Raw genomic sequence first — 25507 nt, forward strand, 5'->3', positions numbered from 1 at the left:
CAATTCACTTCAGTACAGCCAAGCCATTAGTAACAGCTTGTTCTGTTTCATTTCGCAAATATGTTTTCATAAAGTGCCTTTCTGTTTGTTAACAAAATTGTAATAGTATTCTTTTGGTTTCACTTTGATATTTTGTAAAGGAAGTGGAGCTGTGATTTCTTCTACACCAAGCTCAGCTAATGTAATCACTGAATGTAGTTACAAATGTTGAAGTTTTAAATGTGTCAATGAGTATATAGCCTGTGATCCCTTTATAAGGCACAAACCTCTTTGAATGGACCAAGAAGAGAATGCTTAACCAGACAGGTTAACTATGCCATTGGGGACTTGAAATACCTAGAAAGATTTCAGCCATTATCTCATCCAGGAGCAGAAGAATTCCAGTTTGGAGTTCCTTTGGGTGAGTTTAAGAGCTAGAAATGGAGGAAGCAAGCCCCTAAGAAGGAATGGCTCCTGGGAAAAGCCATTTTTGACTTTCCATCCTTCTCAATCCCCATAACCAATCATATCATTAGAGAAACTAGGCTAGTAAAAGAGTATGAATCTGGTTGAGAGAAAAAAAGATAGAGAGAGGACAGAGGTGCAAGAGACCCAAAAGAGCTCAACGATTTTAATTTCTTTTTCTGAAGAGATGCCAGCAGTTGACTAAAATAAGCTGAATTGAGAATATCTTCCCTTTTTTATATTTCCAGCATATAAATAAAAATGAATGGATGGGAAGAAATTATTAAGCATTTACTATGTGCCAGACTAAGGACTGGGGACACAAAAATTAAAAGGAGTTAGTCTCTGACTTGGGCAAGGAATTTACATTTTAGTAATGTAACACATAAGGAGTAACTAAGTAAGGGAGTTTTGTTCTGGAGAAGTAGAAAGTGGAGAGGGGAAAAGCATATAGTGAGATCTCACTGTATGGGTATTTTACCTGGATGACTAGTACAGCTGTCAACTTGAAATATGGTGGAAATAGTGGACAAAATACATTTGTTCATACCTACTCATTCAAACAATCAATAGTATAAAACCTTGGAGTAGGAGCTTGGAAAATGGGTATCTTAACTTTCCCAGAGACTAGAATATGGTTTCTAAGACTTCGTGATGGAAATCTAAGTCTCAGGACTAGCATAGGGGATGGGTTATTGGTCTGGATAGGAGAAAGGAGGTTAGCAACAGCATGCAGATGATGAAATGGTCTGGATAGATGATTAGATGAAGTATGAAACTAAAACTCTGGCTCATATCTCTCTACCATTGCAATTTGAGTCTGATTCTTTTCTTCCCATAGGCATTGTATGTATTTGTGGGAGATTGTATCTCAGACTTTTTTTGAGGGGAGTGTTTTAAACAAAATCTTCTTACTATAACACTTTAGTAAACATCTTTACTAAAAGTTAATTTAAATCTACTGACCGATTACTAATGGGAAGCACAATAGCGGAAGTTCAGAAACTATAATATGAGAAGTAGCCTCTCATAGTATTAGTCTAGAACCTGAGAATACAAAGTATTCCTTTGCAATCTAATTGGCCAATGTGAATGTGAATTGAGGGGAGACCAGAAAAGGTGCTATATTATGATAGACCCATGATTTCATCTGCTCAGGATTTTCCTCCATTAATGTAGATCCACATTCGTAAATGAATTTGGTTCTCACCTTTTATTCTCCATAGGTAACCCATTTAATATAATGGGGACATTTCTCGCATCCTTTTATTTTTTGCTTGTTTGCTTATTTGTTTATTTATCTATGTATTCATTCACCTTCATGGTTTTTTTTTTTTTTAATTGTGGCTTGATATCCTGTTCTGGTTTTATTAATATTTTGTAATGACTGCGTATTTAAAATCAGCCAGAGTCAGGAACTCAGGTTAAGGGAAAAATCTTCAGTCTTTATTGAAGTGAAGAGGTGAAAAAAGATTGCGATAGCAATATGGGCAAGAAGGATTGTGATAGCAATATGGGCAGCTGTGACAGGAAGCCAGCTAGCAGAGAGAGAGAGAGGTCTGAGCTCTCCATCCCTTCCTTTTTCACTCCCCTGCCTCCACCCACCAGAATCATCATTTCCTATACAACACATCAGGACTTGCACAAAGAGTGGGTGGGGGCCATTCTTTCTCCAAGCTTATATATTAATAGAGTATGGTCCAATTACTATTTAGCCTCATGTGCTTGGGACCTCAGTGCATTAACTCAAGCCTCAGCCCATTACATCTCCTGATTTCTTTTGTTTTAGAACACAGGCGATCATGACATCCCTGACTCCTCAGGGAGGTCAGAGCCCCCAAGGGAAGGTGATCGTGACCCCCCCTGACTTCTCAGGAAGGGAGGTGAAAGCACTAAAAAGGAGATAATCACACCCTCCCTGACATCTTAGGAAGGGAGATGAAAAGTACCAAAGGGAAGTGGGGGTTGCTAGCAGGTTTCTGGGCTCAAGGGTCTTATTATGCACAAACCCATCAGCATGGGAAGTATTACACAAGCACATAGCAACAACGCAGAGGCTATTAGTGATGACTCTCCCCACAGTCAGTGCAGGCTTGATGTGGTGTAACAAACATGAATTATTCACCCAAGTAACAGTATGACAAACAATCTAAATCAACATTGTGTTGTAAAAGATTGCCAGAAGTCCTAGAAGGAGAGTATGTAAACAGCAGTCACACATACACCTTCTTCAGCAGCCAAGAGATAGTCCAAAACCAATCTATTGTCCATTGCTTCACATGTCAGGGAATCCAATGATCCCCCCAACATTTGATAGAATTGATCCATTTTGAGTTTTATAAAATTTGAGATTCCTGAAGCATAATTACTGTACTTTGCCAACTGTATTATAGGGTGTAGGGATCTGCAGGAGTTCTAATAAGGAAGCATGCTCCTATGAGCCATTCTGTGGAAAAATACTAACCTGGAAGCCCCAAAGAGCACCTGTAGTTGCTTAATATTCTTTTCTGCATTCCATTTAATTCTATTCTCTTCTAATATGATAACTCTCTTTTGGAAATCTTTGAGTATTTCCCACTCAAGCTTGATATAAACCAGTACCTCTTCTCCCTAATCTTTCAGGGGAACAGAAAATTGAATTTGTTCTATACTGCTATGCACATCTTTGTTCACTTTTTTTTTGTTGTTGTTGTTATATCATAATTAGATCATCCAGTATCCTGGCACCTTCTCCCCAAAGACAGTAGTGAATTAGTAAATGAGGACCTTTGTATTATTCCTTTGTTAAAACAGAAAGACATCACCAAGGAAACATGATACCCTATAATGGGAGTGAAGGATAATAGATGAACAACTCAAAATTCTGTGCTTGCACTATGAAATATTGTAATGGGTTGAGGCTTGAGTTGATGCACTGAGATCCCAAGCACATGAGGCTAAATAGTAATTGGACCATACTCTATTAATATATAATCTTGGAGAAAGAATGGCCCCTGCCCACTCTTTGTGCAAATCCTGATGTGTTGTATAGGAAATGATGATTCTGGTGGGTGGAGGCAGGGGAGTGAAAAAGGAAGGGGAGGAGAGCTCAGACCTCTCTCTCTGCTAGCTGGCTTCCTGTTGCAGCTACCCATATTGCTATCGCAATCTTTTTTCACCTCTTCACTTCAATAAAGACTGAAGATTTTCCCCTTAACCTGAGTTCCTGACTCGGGCTGATTTTAAATACGCGATCATTACAATTGGCGCCCAAGCGTGGGAACCAAGGACCCTACTTTCACTGAAGAAGTCTCCGGTGACCAGAAACTTAGGTGAGTATAAGACAAACAGGGAACTTATTTTCTTAAAGACTAAATTAGTAACCTTTTTTTGGCTGAAATGGGATAGATCCTAGGTAAAGATTCTCCATCCCCACCTCAACCCCCCCAACCCCAGCCTCACCCAGGAGTGGTGCTATAGAAAGCCTGCTTAAGCTGATAGAAGATCAAGGGCTACTTGTAACTTGCGAACAGACAGTTAGACTTCTGGGTACATTAAAACGCGCCTCCTCTTGGTTCTTAGAGGAAGAGCAAATCTCTCTAGATAACTGGGCATTGGTTGGTCAACACCTCTCCGCATATAACAATGAAAATGGTCCTCATTCAGTTTCCATCAAGGCATTCTATTTATACAATATGATACAGTTGGCCTTAAGATACTGTATAAGTTCTAGGAGAAAAGGTAAAAATTCTAGGAATAGACAAATGGGGAAGCCTGAGATAAAGGAGGAAGACAAAGAACAGATTAATGGCCATATCCCCACAGGGCATGGAGACTTAAGTGGCTCAAGGGTGTGGTGAATCTGAGGCAGCTTCATCCCCACCTAAGGAGCAGGTAATTGACTCTCCTCCATCAACTCCACCCTCTGGGATGGAGAACCTGGACAAAATATATAGTGAGCTTTCTGAATATAGTGAGCTCTGTAGGATACAAGCCCAACAAAATAGTCAAAGTGGAGTTCATACTGCAATCACCTGTGACCTACTAACAGGTGTAGGTCCTTATGCAGATGTCGCAGTACAAATTAATTATTCTGTAGCAGCATATCAGCAAATTGCTGCTAATTCTATCAAAGCGTGGGCTTCTCTCCACAATAAAGATGAAAAGGGTGGGGCCTTCACAAAAATAATACAAGGGCCAAATGAACCCTTTGCTGACTTTGTGGGATGTTTGCAGACAGCTATCACAAGAACAAATGGAGAAAATGCAATAACAGATGTTTTGATAAGGCAACTTGCTAAGGAAAATGCTAATGAGGTTTGCAGAAGAATTATACTAGGACTGCACAAGGATGCTCCTTTAGAGGAGCTCATAAGATGCTGTGCCACAGTGGGCACAGGTGCCTTTTATAGCCAGGCTATGATGCAGACTTCCCAAAATCCAAACATGGGAAGACAGAGTCCCTCCTGGCAAGGGACTTCCAGAGAGACTCATAGATGCTTTCAGTGTGGAAAAGTAGGTCATCTGAAAGCTCAATGTTGGTATAGAGATAGAATGGGAAAACAGGGTGGGAGAACAAGACCCAATACCCCATGTCCAAAATGCAACAGAGGCTTCCATTGGGCCTCAGAATGTAGACAGATTCAGGGAAACGGGATGAGGGGCCCAGCTCCAGGGCCCAAGGCAAAAAACACTTGGGGCATGATGGCAGCAAATGGTGTACCCAGAGAGTGCGTAGAAGTCCAGTACCCAGACATGACCAATCAGCCAGAAAGCCATATGATGGGAGAAGGGGATTACACAATCAACCAGCCAGGAAGCAATCTGATGGCAGAAAGGAATTACAATTAGGGAGAATAGAGCTGTATGCAGCTGGGACAACTGAGATACCCCCTGGAGAGGTGAAATCTGTTCTTCTCCAGCCTATGGATCCCTTACCTCCAGGCACAGTAGGCTTGACCATTTCACCTCCTTTTTGTACGTACAAAACAGTGTCCATCCACACATTGATGTGGGAAACTGGGGAATGTGTAGATAATATCCCAGTCACTAATACAGGTAGACAATGTGTGACTTATCACCCAGGAAAAGTAGTAGCATCAGGTTTACTCATACAGAATCCTAATAAACAACCTGGTGATAGTCACCCAGATTCTGACTCCAGACCACAAAATCCAGAAATATACTGGACAGCAACTGTAACAGCTGACCGACCTATGCTCACGATCTATATAAATGGCCTACTGTTGGAAGGATTGGTAGACACAGGTGCAGATTGTACAGTTATTAAAAGTGCCAGTTGGCCCAGTCACTGGCCAAAGATTAAAGCAGACACCTATATGTCTGGATTAGGAGGATCAATAGCAGCTGAAGTTAGTGCTGCCCCTATGCAATGGACTTTTGAAGGCAAAAGAGGAGTTTTTACTCCTTTTATAGTTGAAAAAATCCCCATCAATCTGTGGGGAAGAGACATTTTACAACAATTAGGATTAAAAATGAGTACTTCGGTTTTTTAAGCAGGGCTGCTGTTGAAGGCCTGTCAACACTTTCACCTGTTCCTATCCAATGGAAAACTGATACACCAGTGTGGATACACAGTGGCCCTTAAGTAGTAATAAAATTCAGGCCTTATTAGATATAGTACAGGAGCAGCTAGAACAAGGGCATTTACAACCTTCTCTAAGTCCTTGGAATTCCCCAATGTTCGTTGTAAAAAAGAAATCGGGAAAATGGAGGATGCTCACTGATTTAAGAAAAGTGAATGAATAGATGGAAACTATGGGAACTCTTCAGCCTGGACTTCCATCTCCTACTCAATTGCCTAAAGAGTGGCCTCTTTGGGTCATCGATATTAAGGATTATTTCTATTCTATCCCTCTGGATAAGGAGGATATGAAAAGATTTGCCTTTTCAGTGCCTAGCATTAACTTAGCTGAGCCTTATAAAAGATATGAATGGACAGTTTTGCCACAGGGAATGAAAAACAGCCCCATGTTGGGCGCCAAATGTAATGACCGCGTATTTAAAATCAGCCGGAGTCAGGAACTCAGGTTAAGGGAAAAATCTTCAATCTTTATTGAAGTGAAGAGGTGAAAAAAGATTGCGATAGCAATATGGGCAAGAAGGATTGCTATAGCAATATGGGCAGCTGTGACAGGAAGCCAGCTAGCAGAGAGAGAGGTCTGAGCTCTCCTCCCCTTCCTTTTTCACTCCCCTGCCTCCACCCACCAGAATCAGCAAGTCTGTTCATGGAGTTGGACTGATGAGAGAATGTCAAAATAGCTACATAGATTGACAGGCTGGTAAAAATTCACTTTTGTCATGTTGGTTTTGATTATCATGACAAGGAAAAATAAAGATGTAAGCCTCTAGTTAATTTATGATTAAGCAAGTAAACCTGAAATCTGCAATTCATAGCTCTGAGGTCTAATATTAGAACTGTTAATCACCATCTCTATGGAATCATAACAAACTGATTAATACTGATTGGAATAAAATGGGGGTCCAATAAAATAGGGGTCAATTAAACATCTATCACATCATCCTGTTTTTTATTTCTGCCAGATGCCCCACCAACTGAATCTCTAGTTGCAACTCTGGGATCCTGATAATTGGCAAGAGCTTCCTTCATACAGTTTGGTCACCAACTCCACCAATCATATCTATCACCCCCATTTCTATCCCAAACCTAGAATCTATCTTTTGCTCTGGGAACCCTTATCAAATCAGTACTTTCATTGTTTCTGAAAAAAGGTGCATTATTCTTACCTTATGCCTCTTCTTAAGGATATTTATATATGTAAGTAATAAGAATACAAGTATGCATTATGTGTTTACATATAGATGTTCATTCTCACAGGTTATCCATGTAACTGCATATTGTATTTTCATTAACAATCATTCTTTATGTTTTCCTATATGGATTAATTATGCCAATCTCCTCATGGTAATTACTGTTATTGTTGTTGGTTTCTGTCCTTTCTTGAAGAGGACCATAACATCAGAAAGGTGAAACCATGACTTACATATGAATTGTGATTAAGTAAGGGAGAGTTCTGCAAAGTCATCAGCCTCATTTTCTCCTCTAGAGTCATTTGGGTCCAGTGGCAAGATATGGATAAGGATGACTAGAGATGGCATTGGATGCAGTGGGAGGCTTTGGTCTTCTTAAGTTAATTTGCTTATAATATCTGAGGTCTGAGTTTGACTGAGTCATTGCCCATCCAATGATTTAGATGACTTTTTACCTAGTCCAAAAAAAAAAAAAAATCTAAGAAGAAACCTCAGGGTTTCTGACTAGAACAGAAACAATTTTATTTTCATTTACTCTAAGAAATCTGGGCCTAAGCAATAAACTCTCTGGACTTGAGCTGAAACTCTAAAATAAAGATGTCATTCTAGTTCTCTTCCAGGATGAAGTACAATTGACCAATCAATGAGAGACAGAATGGTTTGAATTTAAGGCACTTCACTTAAATCCAATTTGTTATATTGCTGTTTTTTCTTGAATTCAGGTTTATATATGTATCTATGTATATTTGTATATATGCTCTCACCATTTTTAGCATTCTTTCTCACCATTTTTAGCATACTTTATTTTCTAATTATAGTGGAACTTGAATTTGCATGAACATTGAGGCAGTGTCGATATAGGTAAATTATAACTCAAAAGCAATATCATAATTTAGATAATTCAGGCCCCAAACTCTTGTATTTTGGTAAACATATGTTCTTCCAAATCTAATTGTTTTTTTTTTTTTTTTACACAGGTCATATTCCCTGACTAATTATTAAACTGTCCACTTGTCTTTCAGTTACATTTGGATATTTCAGTTACAAATTCAGCTTAGAAGAAGACCCTTTAGTCCTTTTGATTCCATATGGTACAACTCTATGGTAATGGCAGATGATGGGGCCTGGTCTTACTGATGAAATGATATATTTGAAAGGGTTTCAAGCCCTATTTCAAATCTATTTTAAATAATAGACTCTGCTAAAACTAAACACTGAACAGGTACTAATGCTTGAAACAGTTAAGAGCTATAAGAAGATCGATATCTCAAAATTTCATTCATAGTTTTAATGTAAAGAGTAAACATTTGTTGATTCAATAAGACTTTTTAATCTTACTTGTAAGAACTTTTCCAAACTGTAAGAGTAACTCTAGAGTGGGAATGTAGCATAAAATATAGGCAAAGTTACAAACAGAGCAAAAGCATAATTACTGATGACAAGTTTTGAAGTATTCCTGTAGTCCTTTCTTGTTCAAATCAAGTTTGCCCATTTTGAAATTCTTGCTTCATTTCAATTGCAGAGTTTTTTTCTCTCCAGGAAATCCTGTTTGGCACTAATTAGAGTATGAGATAGAGATACTGCAGAGATAATTTTTTGTTTAATGGATCCTACTTTTAGCAGAGATTAACCTGTCTCTAAGATATCCTTACAAGATGAAATCAGCTGGTTTATATCTGCCTAATGCCTTGAATAGCAATGATTTTAACTTCAGAATTCCCTTTTCCAGAAGAGAGTATACAATGACAGTGTATATTTAAGAATCATTTCAAAATCTACAAAGTACTGTCCTCACTACAAACCTGAAGGATAGGGAGGATAAGAACTGTCATCACCAGCTTTTAACATGAGGTGATTGAGGTGAAGGTTTTCCCAAGTGTCGTAAAAATAAATGCTAGGATCTTTTGACTCTAGTTGGGGTTTTCATGACCAATATATTGGGATGGTGTGCCATTTCCTTCCCCAGTTCATTTTACAGTTGAAGAAACTGAGGCAAACTGGGTTAAGTGACTTGCCCAGGGTCATATAGCTAGTGAGTGAGACTGAATCTGACCTCTCTTTTTATGATTTCAGGTCCAAAACTCTATCCATTGTGCCACCTAATTATCTATATGTACATGCAAGTATACATAAAAACTTTCAAATTATTCATAGTAATTTTTTTGCTGGGGGGAAGTATTAGCAGCCAGGGGGATCAGAAAAGGAAAAAAAATAAATCTTGGCCATCCAAAGAAAGAAGAGCAAAGAATTCAATCATTCAATTCATATTTAGTACTAGAATAGAGAACTAGAACAAATGGCAGAAGAGTATAAAGAGAAGTGTTTTAGAAAATAGAAGAGTTTCCTAATAATCAGGTTGATACAAAAATGGAAAAGACTGCTAATTTTTTTTTCCAGGAGAAGTATTAAAGCAGAGTTCTTGGACAGCAGATTCATTCCACTAGCCCTAGGATTCATTTTTTCTCTAGATACTTTTTACTTGTCAGAAAATTTTCTAGGAGGATCTACTATTGTTTTTCAATATTATGCAATGAAATGTTTTTTGGATGAAGTGGTGAGTATGTGAGGTAGGTAGCTTGGCCAAAAAAGGCAGAACTTTCATCAGAGGATGAACCTATTAGGGCCCACTGAGCAGGAAGGTGCTTACTATGAGTCCTAAGTTCATGGGTTTCCCTTGTGTTTACTTTAGGTGGCTTTAGAGAAATGTGGGGACAGAATTTGTTTGGATTAGATCTCCCATAGGTTACGCAGAGGGCAAAGAGGAGCATTTGCCTGGAGCTTTTGAAAAAGCTCATGAGATTTAACTTCTGAATTTACTTCTCTAAGGCAAACAATCTCAACGTGGTATCTGGCAGCAAGCAGCTTATGCACACATTTTAGAGTGTATCTACCTCTCTGAGAATCTGGGGATTTTAATATTTCATTGAACGTGATTTAAAAGAAAATGTTGCGAGGAAGATCACTGTCTGTGACCTCCCTGAGTGGGCTGCCTATGTGGGATGTGCAAGAACTTCCAATAGAGGATCTGCTGTTATTTGAAGTTGCCTGGGAAGTGACCAATAAAGGTTTGTAGTACTTATATACTTGGGGGGGAAAGATTAGAAATTATCACAATAAGAATCAGTTTATTGGTGGGCTGTCAATAAAAGATTCCAAAGAACTTTGACATTTTGTAGTTAAGTGTAGTTATTTTGGTAGGCAATAATAATTTAAGTAGGTAATTAAGTTTAAGAAAAGGAGCAATGAGCACTTTGGAACTAATTTGGACCAGTTCCAAATTCTATTTTCCTAATAAAAGTGGGAGCTAAATTCCCATTCATTCTGTTCTAGAAGGGAAAATGTTGATACTTACATTAATATAAAAAAATAATAATTCTCCTCTCATTGATCTGATTACATATCATTGAAACAAACAAACAACAACAGAAAAAAGAAAACAGGTGTGGTAAAGGAGTGATCTATTAATAATCACTGATACCAGTTTCTTTTTGGCTTCCCAAAATAGGATTCACGGTTTATAATGATTTTGTTCTATAGAGATATCATAAACAATTATTACATTGTTAGCTTCCTTAAGAAATTCTATTAAAAAGACAATTAGAGAATATTAACAACAAAATTTCAACTCTTTTCTTGATCATGTTTCAAGAATGTGCAGTTGAGTTGTGCATTCTACAAAAACTTGGAGACTATTCTAAATCTTTGATAGGTACATAGCAATTGGAATCTGAATAATTTAAAGATTTCTACATGGGTGAAAATAACAAAGCACATGATTTCTATGGTCCCTTCAAGTCTAAGTACCATGATTTTATGGTAAGATGGAAATCAATGACAATTTATACATGATATGAAATCCTATAATACCAGTTTAGGATTTTCATCTCAAACAGGCTTATAAATATTAATCCATTTAAGTTCTCATCAGCATAAATTTATAAGTTAGTAAGTTCTGCCTATGGAAAATACTGTAAAATCCCTTTAAGAGTATGAATTGTAATTCTCTAATTCATAGGGAGATGGATCTATGGATGACATAAAGTTGAGGAAAACTACAGATTTTTGCATTATGTTTTGTAAGGAAGTATGGTATGATGGATAGAAAGTCAGGAAGACATGATTCAAGTCCTGCCTTTGACATGTAAGAATATTTAAAATATTAGTATCAGAGGCAACTCTTTAAGAATGATGCTAATGATCATGGTACAGGAAGATTTCACAGGTCTGGACAATAATTAAAAAAAAGTTAACTTAGGACTGTATTAGTCTTATAGGATTTTATAATGACTTCCTTGAAACCTGATGATGTAAATAATGCAACTATTATTTTATCACTTTTAAAGAGGAATAAACTGAGACTCAAAGAGATGGAATGACTTGATGCATGTCATACAAATAATGAAAGAATTGGTCTTTTCTGAATCCAAATTTTGGCTTTTCTTCCACAACACCATGCAAATTCTAACTTAGAGGTACTTAAACACTTTCTGCCCAAAGTTCATGTTTTCACAGTCAATGTCTAGAGTGCATTAATCCCAGGCCCATGCACTGTGTGAGTGTGCTGGGAATGGAAGGGGAGGGAAATATTGTTGGCATTGGGCAAGAGCTCAGGGAGGTGGGGAAGAAGGAAGTGGTTCTGCCAGCTGGAACCAAAAGAAAAAAGTGAATTTTTCCCCTTGGCATCAGCAATCAGTCCATAAACTCCCTCACTATCCCCCTATGCCACCTCCATAATTATCCAGGCTAAACCAATTCTGCCAACTATATCCCTCCATAGAAACACATACAGATATTTGGAGTGCTAAGTATGGGGATACAAAGAAAAGCAAAAGTACAGCTCCTATCCTCAAGAAGCTCACATGCTAATGGATGAGACAGAATAACAAATATGTGCAAACAAGATATACATTCTAGGTGTGATGAACAGTCAATGAAAAGGCTTAGCATCAGAAATCAAGAAATGGAGGGTTGTGGTCTCACAAAAGTTAATTCTGAGTTTATAGAATAAAATGTAAAAAAATAACCCAACTGGGAAGTAAGGAAAGAATAAGGTTGTGAATGATTTTTAAATGCCACACAGAGCATTTTAGTCCTCAAGGCAATAGGAACCCTCTGAAATTTAACAGAGCCAGATTGGATGATCTCCAAACCTAGGACAGATTTCTCAACCTAAACTTCCCTGGTCTTTCCTAGTTACAGTTCAGACAAATTCCTTCCTTTATTATGATTATGTGACCAAAAACAAGCTTTTCAGGTTTTCAACTACACTACAGCTAATTCTGGGGGAAAGAAAGACATTTAGCTATTTTGAAATATTACCATTTACTAGTTGGGAATCATCCCATTAACATATCACTTGTATAGATGAATCCCATCATAGGGATCTATATTTTGTTTTGTGTGTCAGCTGGAAAAAAAAAATATCTTTGTAATTCAAGGGAAATTGGTACCATACTTGTGGTGAATGTTTTCCCAACTCCAGCCCTTTCTCTTAATCACATATGGGCATTATAGAGGTGAGGAAGTCATCACAAATGCCTCTGAGAGTATTTGTTGTAAAAGTTGCTTATCATACTTTCTTTTTTCAACTACAAAGAAACTCTTTCTTTCCTAATAATTTTTCAGGTTTATGGGGATGGGAGAAAGAAAAGGTAAAGTGGAAACCATTAAAAAGTATTTTTCTTATAGCAAACCAGACAAAGAATGAATCCTCTTGATAAGAGATCTAGTTTAAAGAGATCAGTTTCATTGAATCCTAAATGTTAACCAGCAAATAAGTTCATTTGGCTTAAAAATAATGAAATGTTAAAGTTAATGAAACCACTATAAACATTTTTAAACAGTTGGTGGCATCTATACTGTAATCCAGACTAAGGCAAAAACAACAGCAGATGAATGGGGAGAAAATTATTGTCTGATTGGTCCATACTTTGAACACAATATGAAGACCCAAGTGGAAGAGTGTGAGCCTCCAAACCAAGCAATTAAAAAAGCAATGGATGCAATGAATTTGCATGGATGTCAGGTACTATGCTTCCCTTAATCATTAAAAAAGAATAAGAAAAATATCCAGTTGATTTAGTGCTATTTTGAGGTCAGTTGGAAACACAAAAGTCCCAAGAGAAAGCTCTTTCATATGTTCAATATTAGATCAGTAAAAATAATTTAATAAAAACAAATTTTAAGGAAATGAATAAAATTACATTCCCGACTATAGAAGAAGCAATAAACAAACCCTTGTCACTATGTAAGTTAGGCTAACTTTCCCCTAAAAGTTATTGAGACTATTCTTCATTTAAATGGTTTGGGGAATTAGGTTCTCAGACAATTCATATCATTTCTGATTGCTTAAGTACAAAATAACCACAAGGAGCTCCAAGTTCTTGGCTGATGAAAGACCATGCACAGCTCAGGCATGAGAACTCAGCTTAGCTCAATCACCTTGCCATCTTTATGCTATCATTATTACATGTCTTTCTCCTGCTATGGCTAAGTAAATGTCATTTTGTTAGCTGTTAAATGATCTATGAGTGTCTCATTTTGTTACAGTATGAAATGTGAAAGGTCCTGAGAAGGTCTGGTCAGAACACCTAACAAAATCTAGTTGGTCATATGAATGAGCTACTTTTGACCTATCCACAATGAAGTTGCAGTAGATAGAAGAGTGAACTGAGATTCAATTTCTGTATTTTGTCATTTCTAAAAATTCTAATATACTTAAGTTGCAGAATAGTCCTTTGGGAAAAACAGTATTGCTCATTTTAAAAATATGATTTATAATAATGGAAGTCTGAAAGGGTAAAAGAACCATTCTATACTCTTGAGATTTTTTTTCATGCTCTTCATTGACGTATAAGCATATCATCAGAAATGACAAGAACAAACATTTCCTTGGTACAAAGCATTCTAGGAAGCCTCGCTGAGGATCTAGGACAAATACTTCCATTTATCTTCTTTTATACAAAGAAGCAAATGTGATGCCTGTAAAGGCAATGTACTTTAGGACTTCAGAGAAAGGAGAGACCATTGTGGCCTGTGGGAGTATGGGACAGTTATGTGAAAGTTGGGGCAGAAATAAGGGAGAAAAGTTCTGACAGATTCCACAGAGGAGATGAGTGTTAAGAAGAATCTAGAAAAAATAATAATTTTTGGATAAGTCAGAGGAGAAAGACTGTCATTCTAGGTAGGTTTAACTACATATGAGCAATATGTGCTTTGGGATCCTCAGGGGGAAAAGAACGTTTATCCAATTTAATGCATGGGTAGAACTTAGATAATATAGATGAATGGATAATTAGCAGAGGCTCATTAAGTTGTCTTTTTCAAATAGTTCAATCAGGAGTAAAAAATGATTGATACAACTTTCTGTTCAACTAGGAAGTTAATGTTCTGTTCAGCAAAAGTTATATTCATTCACTAATCACGTTTTTCTTACTTGCATAACGACAGGTTCATTTTGGAAGGTGGCTCATAGAAGGGAGCCCGTATGTGGTGTTGTTTGACATCGGATATTCTTCTTGGAATTTGGACAGATGGAAAGGAGACCTCTGGGAAGCATGCCACATAGGAATCCCTTACCATGACCGGGAAGCTAGCGATATGCTTATATTTGGATCATTAACTGCTTGGTTCTTAAAGGAGGTAGTATTACTAGACAGCAATATTCCAGATGTATAATTTTTCATTTTCAGACACATTAGAGCAGTGTACAAGAATGACTTCACAGCATGCACATGTTCTAAAAGGAAACTGGCAGAATTAGAAAGAGTATTGGATTAAGAAATCAGGAGACATGGTTTCCACTCTCAGCTCTAGTACTAACTCATGATATTACTTTGGGCAAATAATTTTCTCTCCATTGCTCTCATTTATAAAATGAAGGGGTTAAATTAAATTCTGTTTTTAGATTAAGCTAATTAAATGATGATGCAGTTATTTGCTGACCTAAGACCTTTTCAAAGGAATCTGAGAAAATTATTTTAGCTGGTGTAAATGCTAATTTCTGAAACACAGACAAAAATGGAAATACCATGAAATTAAATCTTTGAATTTTTCTCCTGATTTTAGAAAATCATCAATATGAAAACCAAACTAGTATTTTAAATCCTTTCTAGAAGCCCTAGCAATTTATTGGTATGATTTAAAAAATAATCTCTAGATCGTTGTTGTACTGATATAAAAATCAGCCCATACAGTTGAGGAGAAACAGATGTGTAAATCCAGTTATCATCCATGTAAATTATCAAAGAGTCAATTAGGATTAGTGAACTGAAAACTGACCCTGGAATCAGGAAGACTAGAGACCCACTTCTGCTACTACAAGAGTAAATCTCTTGAATTTTTGGTGCCTTAGGCAGCTCTCCACTACACTAAGAATGGCCCATCTGCAGCAGTGAAAAAAGCCATTACACCAAGAAGCAGGGCACCAATGAAATAACAGGTCTGGAAAATAAATGGCAGCAACAAAAGATCAATAATATTGTTTTAAATTATCAAAACAAGCATATACATTTAATGTTTACAATGCTATTTTAAAATTTGAAAGTAGATTCAATAAGTGTTTTTTTTTTTTTAATTTCATGGTGCTTAGTGATGCTAATGATGATAAAACATGCTAAAATGATCTGAGTTATGTTTTTAATTACAAAACTTTGATGTCTTTTCAGTAACTAGGCTAATTTTTCACCAAGAACTATAGAAGCATATGTGCAAAATTTCAGATTTAGTGCTACATAATATATATTCATCAATGACTCAGCAACAATAAAAAAGTCACACTAGAGTGGAGAGATTTGAGGCAAGTATACTAGTCAGAAGGCCCTTGCAACAATACAGAGGTGAGGTAATGGTAACTTTCACCAGGTGTTGACTGTATAGTGGAAAGAAGGAAAATATTTAAGGAATGTTACTGAGGTAGAAACAATAGAACTTTGCAACAGATTAAATAAGTGAAATGAGTAAAAGTGAGGAGTCGAGAATAACTCCAAAGTTGTGAGTCTGGGAGACTTTGAAAATAATGGTACAACAATGATAAGGAAAATAGGAAGAGGGAAGGGCATGGCAGAAAAAGCATTTTGAGTTTAATTTGGGGTATACTGAATTTAAGATGTCCACGGGACATGTAGTTTGAGGCAATTGGTAATTAGAGTTGCAGTCATATAAGTCAGCAGAGAGGTTATGAATGGATAAATAGGTCTGAATCATCTGCAGAAATAATTGATCCCATAAGAACTGAGGAGATCACTAAGAAAAATAATAGAAAGCAGAAGAGAAGAGGGCTGAGGAGAGAGCTGTGGAGTAAATAAAAAATTAATAGGCAAGATCTGTTTGACTGAAAAGATGCAATTATACAGGTAATTAGGAGGCGAATTAGAAAAGAGCAATGTAATAAAAACCAAGAAAGAATTAAGAAAAGGATGCAGAGAGGTCAAAAATAATGCAAGACTGAGAAATAGTGATTAGATTGGTCAATTAAGAGATTATTAATAATTCTGTAGAGAAGAGTTTCAGTTGAATTATGAGATTAAAAACCAGACTGGAGTGAGTTTAGAAGAGAAGAACTAGAAGCATTAATTGTATCTGGCATTCTCAAGTTTAGCCATGGAAGAGAGAAGGGATATAGGACAATAACTGTAAGAAATGGTCAGAACTAACGACATTACTTTTTTTTTTTTGCTTAAGCAATTGGGATTAAGTGACTTGCCCAGGAGTCACATAGCTAGGAAGTATTAAGTGTCAGAGTCTGAATTTGATTTGAGGTCCTCCTGACTTCAGGGCTGGTGCTCTTTCCTCTGTACCATTTAACTACGGGTATTTTTAAGGATGGGAAAGTAATGAGGAAATTTGTAAACAGAAGGGAAGCAGTCATTAGACTGGGAAATAGTGAAGATTAGTGAGATAATGGAGTTGATGGAAGTGAGTATTCTCTAGGGAAAATGTTATCAAATGGAATCAATAGTGCATATACTGGAATTTGCCTTGGTAAGTAGAGAGGCCACCTCTTCATGTGAGAACAAGGTTGAAAGAAAAAACCAAAAGGGGAAACCATCTGACAAAGAAGATGGAGCTCATATTCTCAATTTTTTTTTTCAGTGAAATATGAGGCAAAGTCTTCAGCTGAGACAGGGATAATGAGGGGTACTGCAAAAGCCTTGATATAGATGAAAAAAAATTTGGAATAGTCACTATGATAACTGAGATAAAAGGATGTGTGTTCAGTTAGGGAGATGGAAAAAGGTTGCCTTGCTGCAATGAAGGTCCCGGAAAGAATATGAAAATTAATTGTATAATGTTCCCAGATGATTTTACAATTTTCTCCAGCTCTGTTCAGCAATAAGAATGAAAGCAGTAGATGGTAAGAACAATCCAAAGATGGGATTTGGCAGAGTTTGAGCAATGATAAAAGTACAATGGAGAGGAGAGAGCAGAATTAAATTGGTTCAAATTCAAACTGAAATGGGGTCCATTAAACTGTATATAATGAGATCTTTGGGTATAAGTTGATTTAGAGAATCACGTGTTACTATTATCTGTGTTTGATTGTATTTTTACTTTTAAAAAATATTTCTCAATTATATTTTAATATTGTTCAGGCTATACTTGGGAATGCTTGGGGCTTCATATGTCCCATCAGTAGCATGTTTGACATTAAGGGGTTGAGATAGTGAAGGGAGAAAACTGAACTTTGATCATGAGGTAGTCTAAAAAAGATTTGAAGCATTGGAGGTTATTGTGAAGATAAAGTTATGCATTCTTTCTGGTAGAGAGAAAAAATAAAGTGATAAAAGATGATAATTATTAAAGGAATTTTATAATTCATGGGCATAGAAGTGGAAAATTTGTGGATGTTAAGTATATAACCATGTCTGTGCATGAATGAGATGGAATGGAAGAATATACAATATTGGTGATGTGAAATGAATAGATTGAGGAATTGGGACTTTAGGGTATTTGAAGGAGTATCAGTATGTATTCTGAAAACCCATAGTATGAGGACAGGATTTGGAGTAAAGAGAAAAAATGTGAGCCAGGCACTAAACCCATTGAGGAAGGACATAGGTATCATGGGATTCACTAGATAATAGCTATCAGAATGTTGATTGGACCATAAATTTAGATTGAATGAACCTCAAAGTGGGAGAGATTTCTGAGATATGCCTGTCAGAGCAAGTGTACTTACTGTAAGTGTAGTACTGTGAGCATCAATGGGGAGAAAGAAATTTTCTAATTCCTTCAGCACAACCAGTGAGTTTGGGAAAATGTATAAAAGTACTGGGAAAAGGTGAGATTCAAGTAAAAAATAAATTGATAAATTCAATTGATGAATTGATAAAATGCAATGGCTGTTTTCCTCTGTAACCTTAACCAATCAACTAATCACTCAGCAAGCATGAATTAAGTACTTATTATGAGAAAAATACTATGCTAGATGCTAATGATTTTGAAAGTCTTTAACTAGAGCTCATCCTCCTTTGAAAATCATCAGTTAATTTAACAAATATGGAGAAAACTTAACATCAAAGACCTAACACAGAAAAGTAACTCTGAATTTAATAGTGTAGCTTTAGATAATCTTATCATCGGCTAGTCAAGGTCACCTTGTAGTTTGAAGATATAAAAGGGTTCTGTCCCCCTTTATTTCACTTTTTTGAAATTTTACACACACACACACACACACATACACACACACACACACACACATATATATATATATATTTACTACTACCCAATCATGTCAGAAAGGAAGTGAAAAGAATACTTTATTCACAGCTGATTCAAGTTTTGACTTAACTACTTATTACTTCTGTGACCTTAAACTTAATCTCTTTAAGTTCCTTTTTCTCATCTGTAAAGACTTCTTATAGCCCTACATCTGATTCTCTGATCATACATATAGTATATACCTACAAAACAGTTTTTGTATGAATAAAATTATATAAATGTATAGATGTGAAAATGTTTGGAAATTTTAAGTATTAATTTTTTCTTTCTGTGTCAGGTGACTGACCATGCGGATGGTAAACATGTCATTGTTCACTTTCATGAATGGCAGGCAGGAACTGGACTAATTCTTTCTAGAGCCAGGAGACTTCCTATTGCCACAATATTTACAACTCATGCAACACTGCTTGGAAGGTACCTCTGTGCGGCTAATGCTGATTTCTACAATCACCTTGATAAGGTAAAATAACTCGTTCCTTTCTTCCTCTTCTTCTTCCTTTGTTATTTTTAATGATGAATGATTAGGATGATTGATTCTGATTTTGGTGAGATCAGATCTCAGAACTCACCTTTTAAACAAGCAGTGTTCATAACCATGCTCCTCCTAGAAAATCAGATATCTAGTAAATGGCATGCGAAACATGGCATACATCATTTGGGGCCATACAATTTAAATCATTTGAAGTATTTAGAAGACTTGTGGAGGAATTCTGGGTCCACAGTTATAGGATGTCTTCAGCTTCTCCCATTTTTTGTAATGTGTTGAGTGTGATGATGTATGTCATTATCCCACAAGTGGAAAGAATGTTACAGAATGTTCTCAGTTTCTTACTTTTATTGATAATGCAGCTATGGGGGTAACTAAGTGGCACAGTGAATAAAGTGCTGAGCATGGAGTCAGAAAAACTCCTCTTCCTAAGTTCAAATGTGGCCTCAGACATTTAGTATGTATAAATTTATGCAAGTCACTTTACTGTTTGCCTCAGTTTCCTTATCTGTAAAAAGTGCTGGAGAAAGAAAGGGAAACCACTCTAGTATCCTCCCAATGATTTGGAGATATAGCATACACAAGATCTGGTTGGAGGGCTTGTCTCTTTCACCTGTCCTGGTGATACAACCTTTATCCACGCTCTGGGCATCGAGATTCTAGGTTTGAGCCTAAGTTTGAGCCTTCTCTCCTCCCAATCCTAAATAAACAAGTGACTGGGACTTCATATGATGGATCAGTATTTGTTATGTCCTTGTAATCCTTCTGGAAATAAATATGACATGTAGGCAATGGAAGGAAGCGTATACTGAAATCTGGAATGTAATTCAAAGAGAACATATCATATATCCCTTAGTAGTCATACATTTATTTGTACTCAATTTAAAACATGAACACAACATCATTTTCCATCGTAATTCCATTTGGCATCCTTCCATTTTGCTTGACCTGTTGAATGGTTTGCCTTTCTGCATATTTACTTAGTTCTTCAGAATAATGATCTATGTGGTTCTAATCTCAAATTTTCTAATAGCTAAACCAGGTAAATTATCTCATCTCCCTGATGCACAGATTTTTCTCACCTATTAAATAAGGAAGTTGTAATAGAGGAACTCCAAACTCGAATAGTTTATGATAATCCTAAGAATAGTTCTATGCAAAAGAACACAGGTGTGTTTGGGGGTTGGGTGGATGAGGGTATGTTCAGATAAGTAGCATTTTCATTTCAAAAGTATTCTTCATTCAGAAAAGCTTATAACAAAAAAAACTTAGCATTCATAAAGCAATTAGTGACAGCTTCCCTGGATAAAAAAGGTCAACAGACCCAAAGGTCAGATGATAAATATAAGGAATTCATTTAAAATATACTCATTAAGGAATTTGATAGGCAGCCAGGTCTTCAGAGAATTTTCTAACTGCTTTCTAGAAGGTGATTACTAAGGTCAAACCAGTGATCTGTGATGAACCTGTCATATCTGATGTTTGTGTGAGACAAAGTATCTGAAGGGCACAAGACATTTTTTTCTTTTAAAATCATCCACAGTATGATTAATAATAAGAATAAACTATAAATCAAAGTATTCCTTGGACCTACTTAATTGCTTCTCCTTCAGAAATGTTTTTCTCAATGTAGATGTAATAAAGGACATTCATATTATAATTTTTGTTCTTTTGGGAAAAGGAAATAAGCTTATCCTTTTTTGTTTTATATTGCTTATTTTATATTACTATCATTATTTATAAGAAAATTAAAAATACTATGATACAAAAGATGAAAGTTCCTATAATGGGCTTAAATTCTATTTTAGGTGACATATAGAAGAAATCATGTGATATACATATATACTTTTAAAATATAGTGGCCAAGTGGTTTATTGTTTAGTTTCCCTTTGAAGGAATCTGAATCAGCTCCATAGTCCTACTTAAGTTGGGTAGGAAGGCAAACTAAAATATGATAATAGATAAGCACAAGAAAAATATTCAACTTTTGCATAGATTGAAGGAATGACGTTATTTAAGAGGTATTCAAAACTGATTAAAATTGTTTATTTGTCTCTTCCTAGGGACATTGACATCACTTCATAAAAATATATCATCTAAAGGAGCATTGTCAGTTTATGGCACACTTGTGAAATTTTTTTCCATTAAAATTTTTTTTATTTAAAGTTTTAAGTTCCAAATTCCATTCTTTCCTCTCTCTTTCCCATTCCTGAGATGTCAAGAAAGATAGAGGTTATTCATGTGCAATCATGTGAAACATTTCCATGTTAATCATTTTGCACAAAAATACTCAAATAAAAAAAAGTGAAAAATAGCATGCTTCAATCTATATTCAAACATTATCAATATACTTCATTATTATTCCTTTGGGATTGTCTTGGATCTTTGTTTTGCTGAGAATAGCTAAGTCATTCACAATTCTTTAAAATCATTCACATATTGCTACTACTTTGTACAATGTTCTCCTGGTTCTGTTTATTAAACCATGCATTAGATCAAGTAAGTCCAGATTTTTCTGAGATCATCCTGTTTGTCATTTCTTATAACACAATAATATTCTATTACAATGACATACCACAGCTTGCTAATCCATTCCCCAGTTGATGAGCATCCCTTCTATTTCTTAGCTAAGATCTGCTATAAATTTTTTGTACAAATAGTTCCTTTCCTCTTTTTTGTATATATTTAGAGCATAAACCTATCAGTGGTATTGTTCAAAAGGTATACACAGTTTTATAGCCTTTTGGGTGCACCACTAAATTGCTCTCCAGAATAGTTGGATCAATTCACAACTCTACCAGCACTACATCAGTGTCCCAGTTTTCTAACATCCCCTCCTACATTCAACATTTTCCTTATTTGTCATATGAGTCACTTCTCTAGATATGAGGTGGTACCTCAGAATTGTTTTAATTTGCATTTCTCTGATCAATAGTGATTTAGAGCATATTTACATATGATTGTAGATAGCTTTGATTTCTTTGTCTGAAAACTATCCTTTGAGTATTTGTCAACTGGGGTATAACTTGTATTTTAATAAATTTGACTTAGTTCTCTATATATTTGAGAAATAAGGCTTTTATCAGAGATACTTCATACTTGTGAATTTGTTAAGATGAAGAGGAAGGTCATTTTTTCACCTTTACCTTCTATGGACAGTTTATTCAGCTGTCTATCATAGAATAGGAACTTCCCAACCATAGAATAGGAATATCTCTATACCAAAATGCAACTCATACTTTTTTTTTTCTTTTATGATCCATTGTCTTGAATATACATAGAGTTAAATGATTTCCCAGATAAAAAAGTGGGGGTGAGTGCTGTTTCAGAGGAAGGAGAGGTAGAAGAATCTTTAAACATTAGTGCTCTTGATTCTGTTTTCCCACTTCCAAGAAACTTCAGGATACTTATGCCTAAATAAAAGATTACACCTCAGGCAGTCAGGTAGCACACTAGCTAGAGCATTGAGCTTGGAGTTAGGAAGATCTGAGTTCAAATTTAGCCTCAGATACTAGATAGCTATGTGAACCAGGACAAATCACTTAACCCCTGTTTATCTCACTTCCTCGTACACCAGTGAAAGAAATGGCAAACCACTCCAGTGTCTTTGCCAAGAAAACCGCAAAGACAAAATCCATGAACTCATGTAAGAGTGGGACATGACTGAACAACAGAACCACCCCTTTCCTCAGTCAGAAAGTAAATATTTATAAAGCACCTATTATGTGCAGGAACTGTGCTAAACACTATGAGCATACAAAGTAAAGCAAAACCAAAAAAAATCCCTTCACTTGAGAAGCTTATATTCTAATGAGGAAAGATAGTACCTTAAAAAAAAAAAAAATTTGAAAATAGGGTGAAGGGGAAAATTCTTCAAGGGCAGCTCTGTGAGTCTATGACTTCCTCCTGGTGTCATGGATTCTCAAAATTGGAATGGACCTTATAGGCCATCTAGTGCACCCCCTACAACAAGTAGTTAAACAACTTTCGTTTGAAGACTATACATGAGTAAGATGAAAACTATTACAATCAGACTTATCTCTAGTTCTCAGGAATTTTTAAATGTAAAAACTAAAGCTGCCTTTTTGGCAAATTCATAGATTTAAAGCTGAAAAGGCTCTTAGGAGAAACTTAATCTACTCCAACTCTATACTCATTTTACAGATCAGAAAATTGAGTCTCAGAAAATTTAAATGGCTCACATAACCTATAAGTACCAAACTCCCTCGTTAAATTATGGTACTTAACTATTCCATGGATTGTATGCCTCATCACAAGAGAAACAATCCATATTTCTCATATCAATCCTATGATATAGGTGGTGTAATTCTTATTGGCACCATTTTACAGATTTGGAGAGTTTCAGAACTTCAGATTCAGACCTGCCCAAGGCTACACAATTAGTAAATCCCAAGATACCTTGTTAAATCATGGTGCTTGACTGCTAACCTCTGTAATCAGGGCACAGATATTGCCTTTGATGCTGGCCAGACCTTTGCTTTTCTATTCACCATGTTTTTCTGATTCTAATATCTATCAGTTCAATCATCAGCTCAGCATCAATTAGTTTCTAAATATTGCTTTGCCTTGCTACACTGTTCTTGGGAGAAATCCCTGCTTTATTTTCTATATGAAGCCCAGCTCAGCCACTGAAATATTCACACGCTATCATCACCTCAAATTTTCTGATAATTACTTTATACTTACTTGATCAAGTACTCACTCAAACCCAGCTCCAATTAGTCATTCTCAATACAGAATTTAGAGTAGTAGAGCTTGAAGTAAGCTGAGAAATCATGTATTCCAAGCCACTTGTTTCAAAGATGGAGAAAAAACTGAGGCCCTTAAACAGGTGGATTACCCTAGGTCACAGACTGATCATTGACAGGGCAAAAAACTAGAATTCATCTCTTCTGAGTCACAATCCAGTGACTTCTAGGACTCTTTTTGTTACTCTACTTTGCTTCTCAATAATTGAATTTGTTGTTCGTTTTTTCCTCTGATTCTTGTGACCCCCTTTTTGGGAGTTTTATTGGTAAAGATACTGGAGTAGTTTGCCATTTCCTTCTCCATTTTACAGATAGAGAAACTTAGGCAAAGAGTTAAGTGCCTTGCCCACAGTAAGTAAGTATTTGAGGTCAAATTTGAACTCAGAAAGAGCAGAAAGATCTTGACTCTGGAGCTACTTTGCACCTAGCTTACCAGCATGTTTCTAATCAAATCAGTAATCCAGTTCAGAGTAAGGAAGAAGGGTAAAACTTACATGGCCCATGTTGATAAGCAACCTTGCCCTTGTTGGTAGTATTGGGAGTAGAGACAGATTGTTGGTTGCTATTTAATATAAGTCCAAGATTTTTTATAATATAAAACTGCATTTGAAACATTCTAATAAGCCTCTCAAATGCTGAAGAGCTATGATTCAGGACATATCAAGTCAAGAACACTAACTTATTATAAGCAACAGCTTAACCAGGGGTCCTCAAACTAGGGCCTGTGGGCCAGATGCGGCAGCTGAGGGCTTTTATCCCCCTCAGCCAGAGCTATGAATTTTCTTTATTTAAAGGCCCACAAAACAAAGTTTTTGTTTTTACTATAATCTGGCTCTCCAAAAGTCTGAGGGACAGTGAACTGGCCCCCTATTTAAAAAGTTTGAGGACCCCTGGATACCAATGAATGTATACCAATGTACACCAGCTAATGTATCCCAACGAATAAAATGGTAGGTTGATTCTCCACCTACATGTACCAATGAACCAAGTACATTACAAACTGTACTCACTTACTCACTGAGTCTCTAAGTGGCAGAGGTATCTTTAGATATCTCTTTAATTAATTACATAGAGCAGGGGACATTATTTTCACTTTAAAGGTAGATTTTTAGTATCTGCCAGGCCATGTAATCTTCAACAAGAAACTTGACCTTCCTCTTCTTTTATTTCCTAATCCACAAAACAAGGAGAATCTTTGTAGTTACAATAGGCTGTGAGCTTCTAGCATTACCAGGCAAAGCTTAAAAATAACAAAATTATAGAAGGAACCTTATTAAAGTGATAAAAAGGCAGTGAAAGAGTTTAATAGTATCCA

General features: G+C 36.2%; 1 protein-coding gene across 1 annotated transcript in view; it reads left to right on the plus strand.

Annotated features, from left to right (window-relative positions):
* The first annotated feature begins 8953 nt into the window (after positions 1-8953).
* GYS2 (glycogen synthase 2) overlaps positions 8954-25507 on the plus strand; it is a 60632-nt gene continuing 44078 nt past the window's right edge. Inside the window, exons 1-4 of the mRNA XM_052001131.1 lie at positions 8954-10280; positions 13059-13240; positions 14665-14856; positions 19214-19396. Of these exons, the coding sequence (XP_051857091.1) occupies positions 10160-10280; positions 13059-13240; positions 14665-14856; positions 19214-19396 (678 nt within the window). The 5' untranslated portion in view covers positions 8954-10159. The remainder of the gene's footprint in view (positions 10281-13058; positions 13241-14664; positions 14857-19213; positions 19397-25507) is intronic.

This window comes from Antechinus flavipes, chromosome 5 (assembly GCF_016432865.1).
Source record: "Antechinus flavipes isolate AdamAnt ecotype Samford, QLD, Australia chromosome 5, AdamAnt_v2, whole genome shotgun sequence".
NCBI lineage: Eukaryota > Metazoa > Chordata > Mammalia > Dasyuromorphia > Dasyuridae > Antechinus > Antechinus flavipes.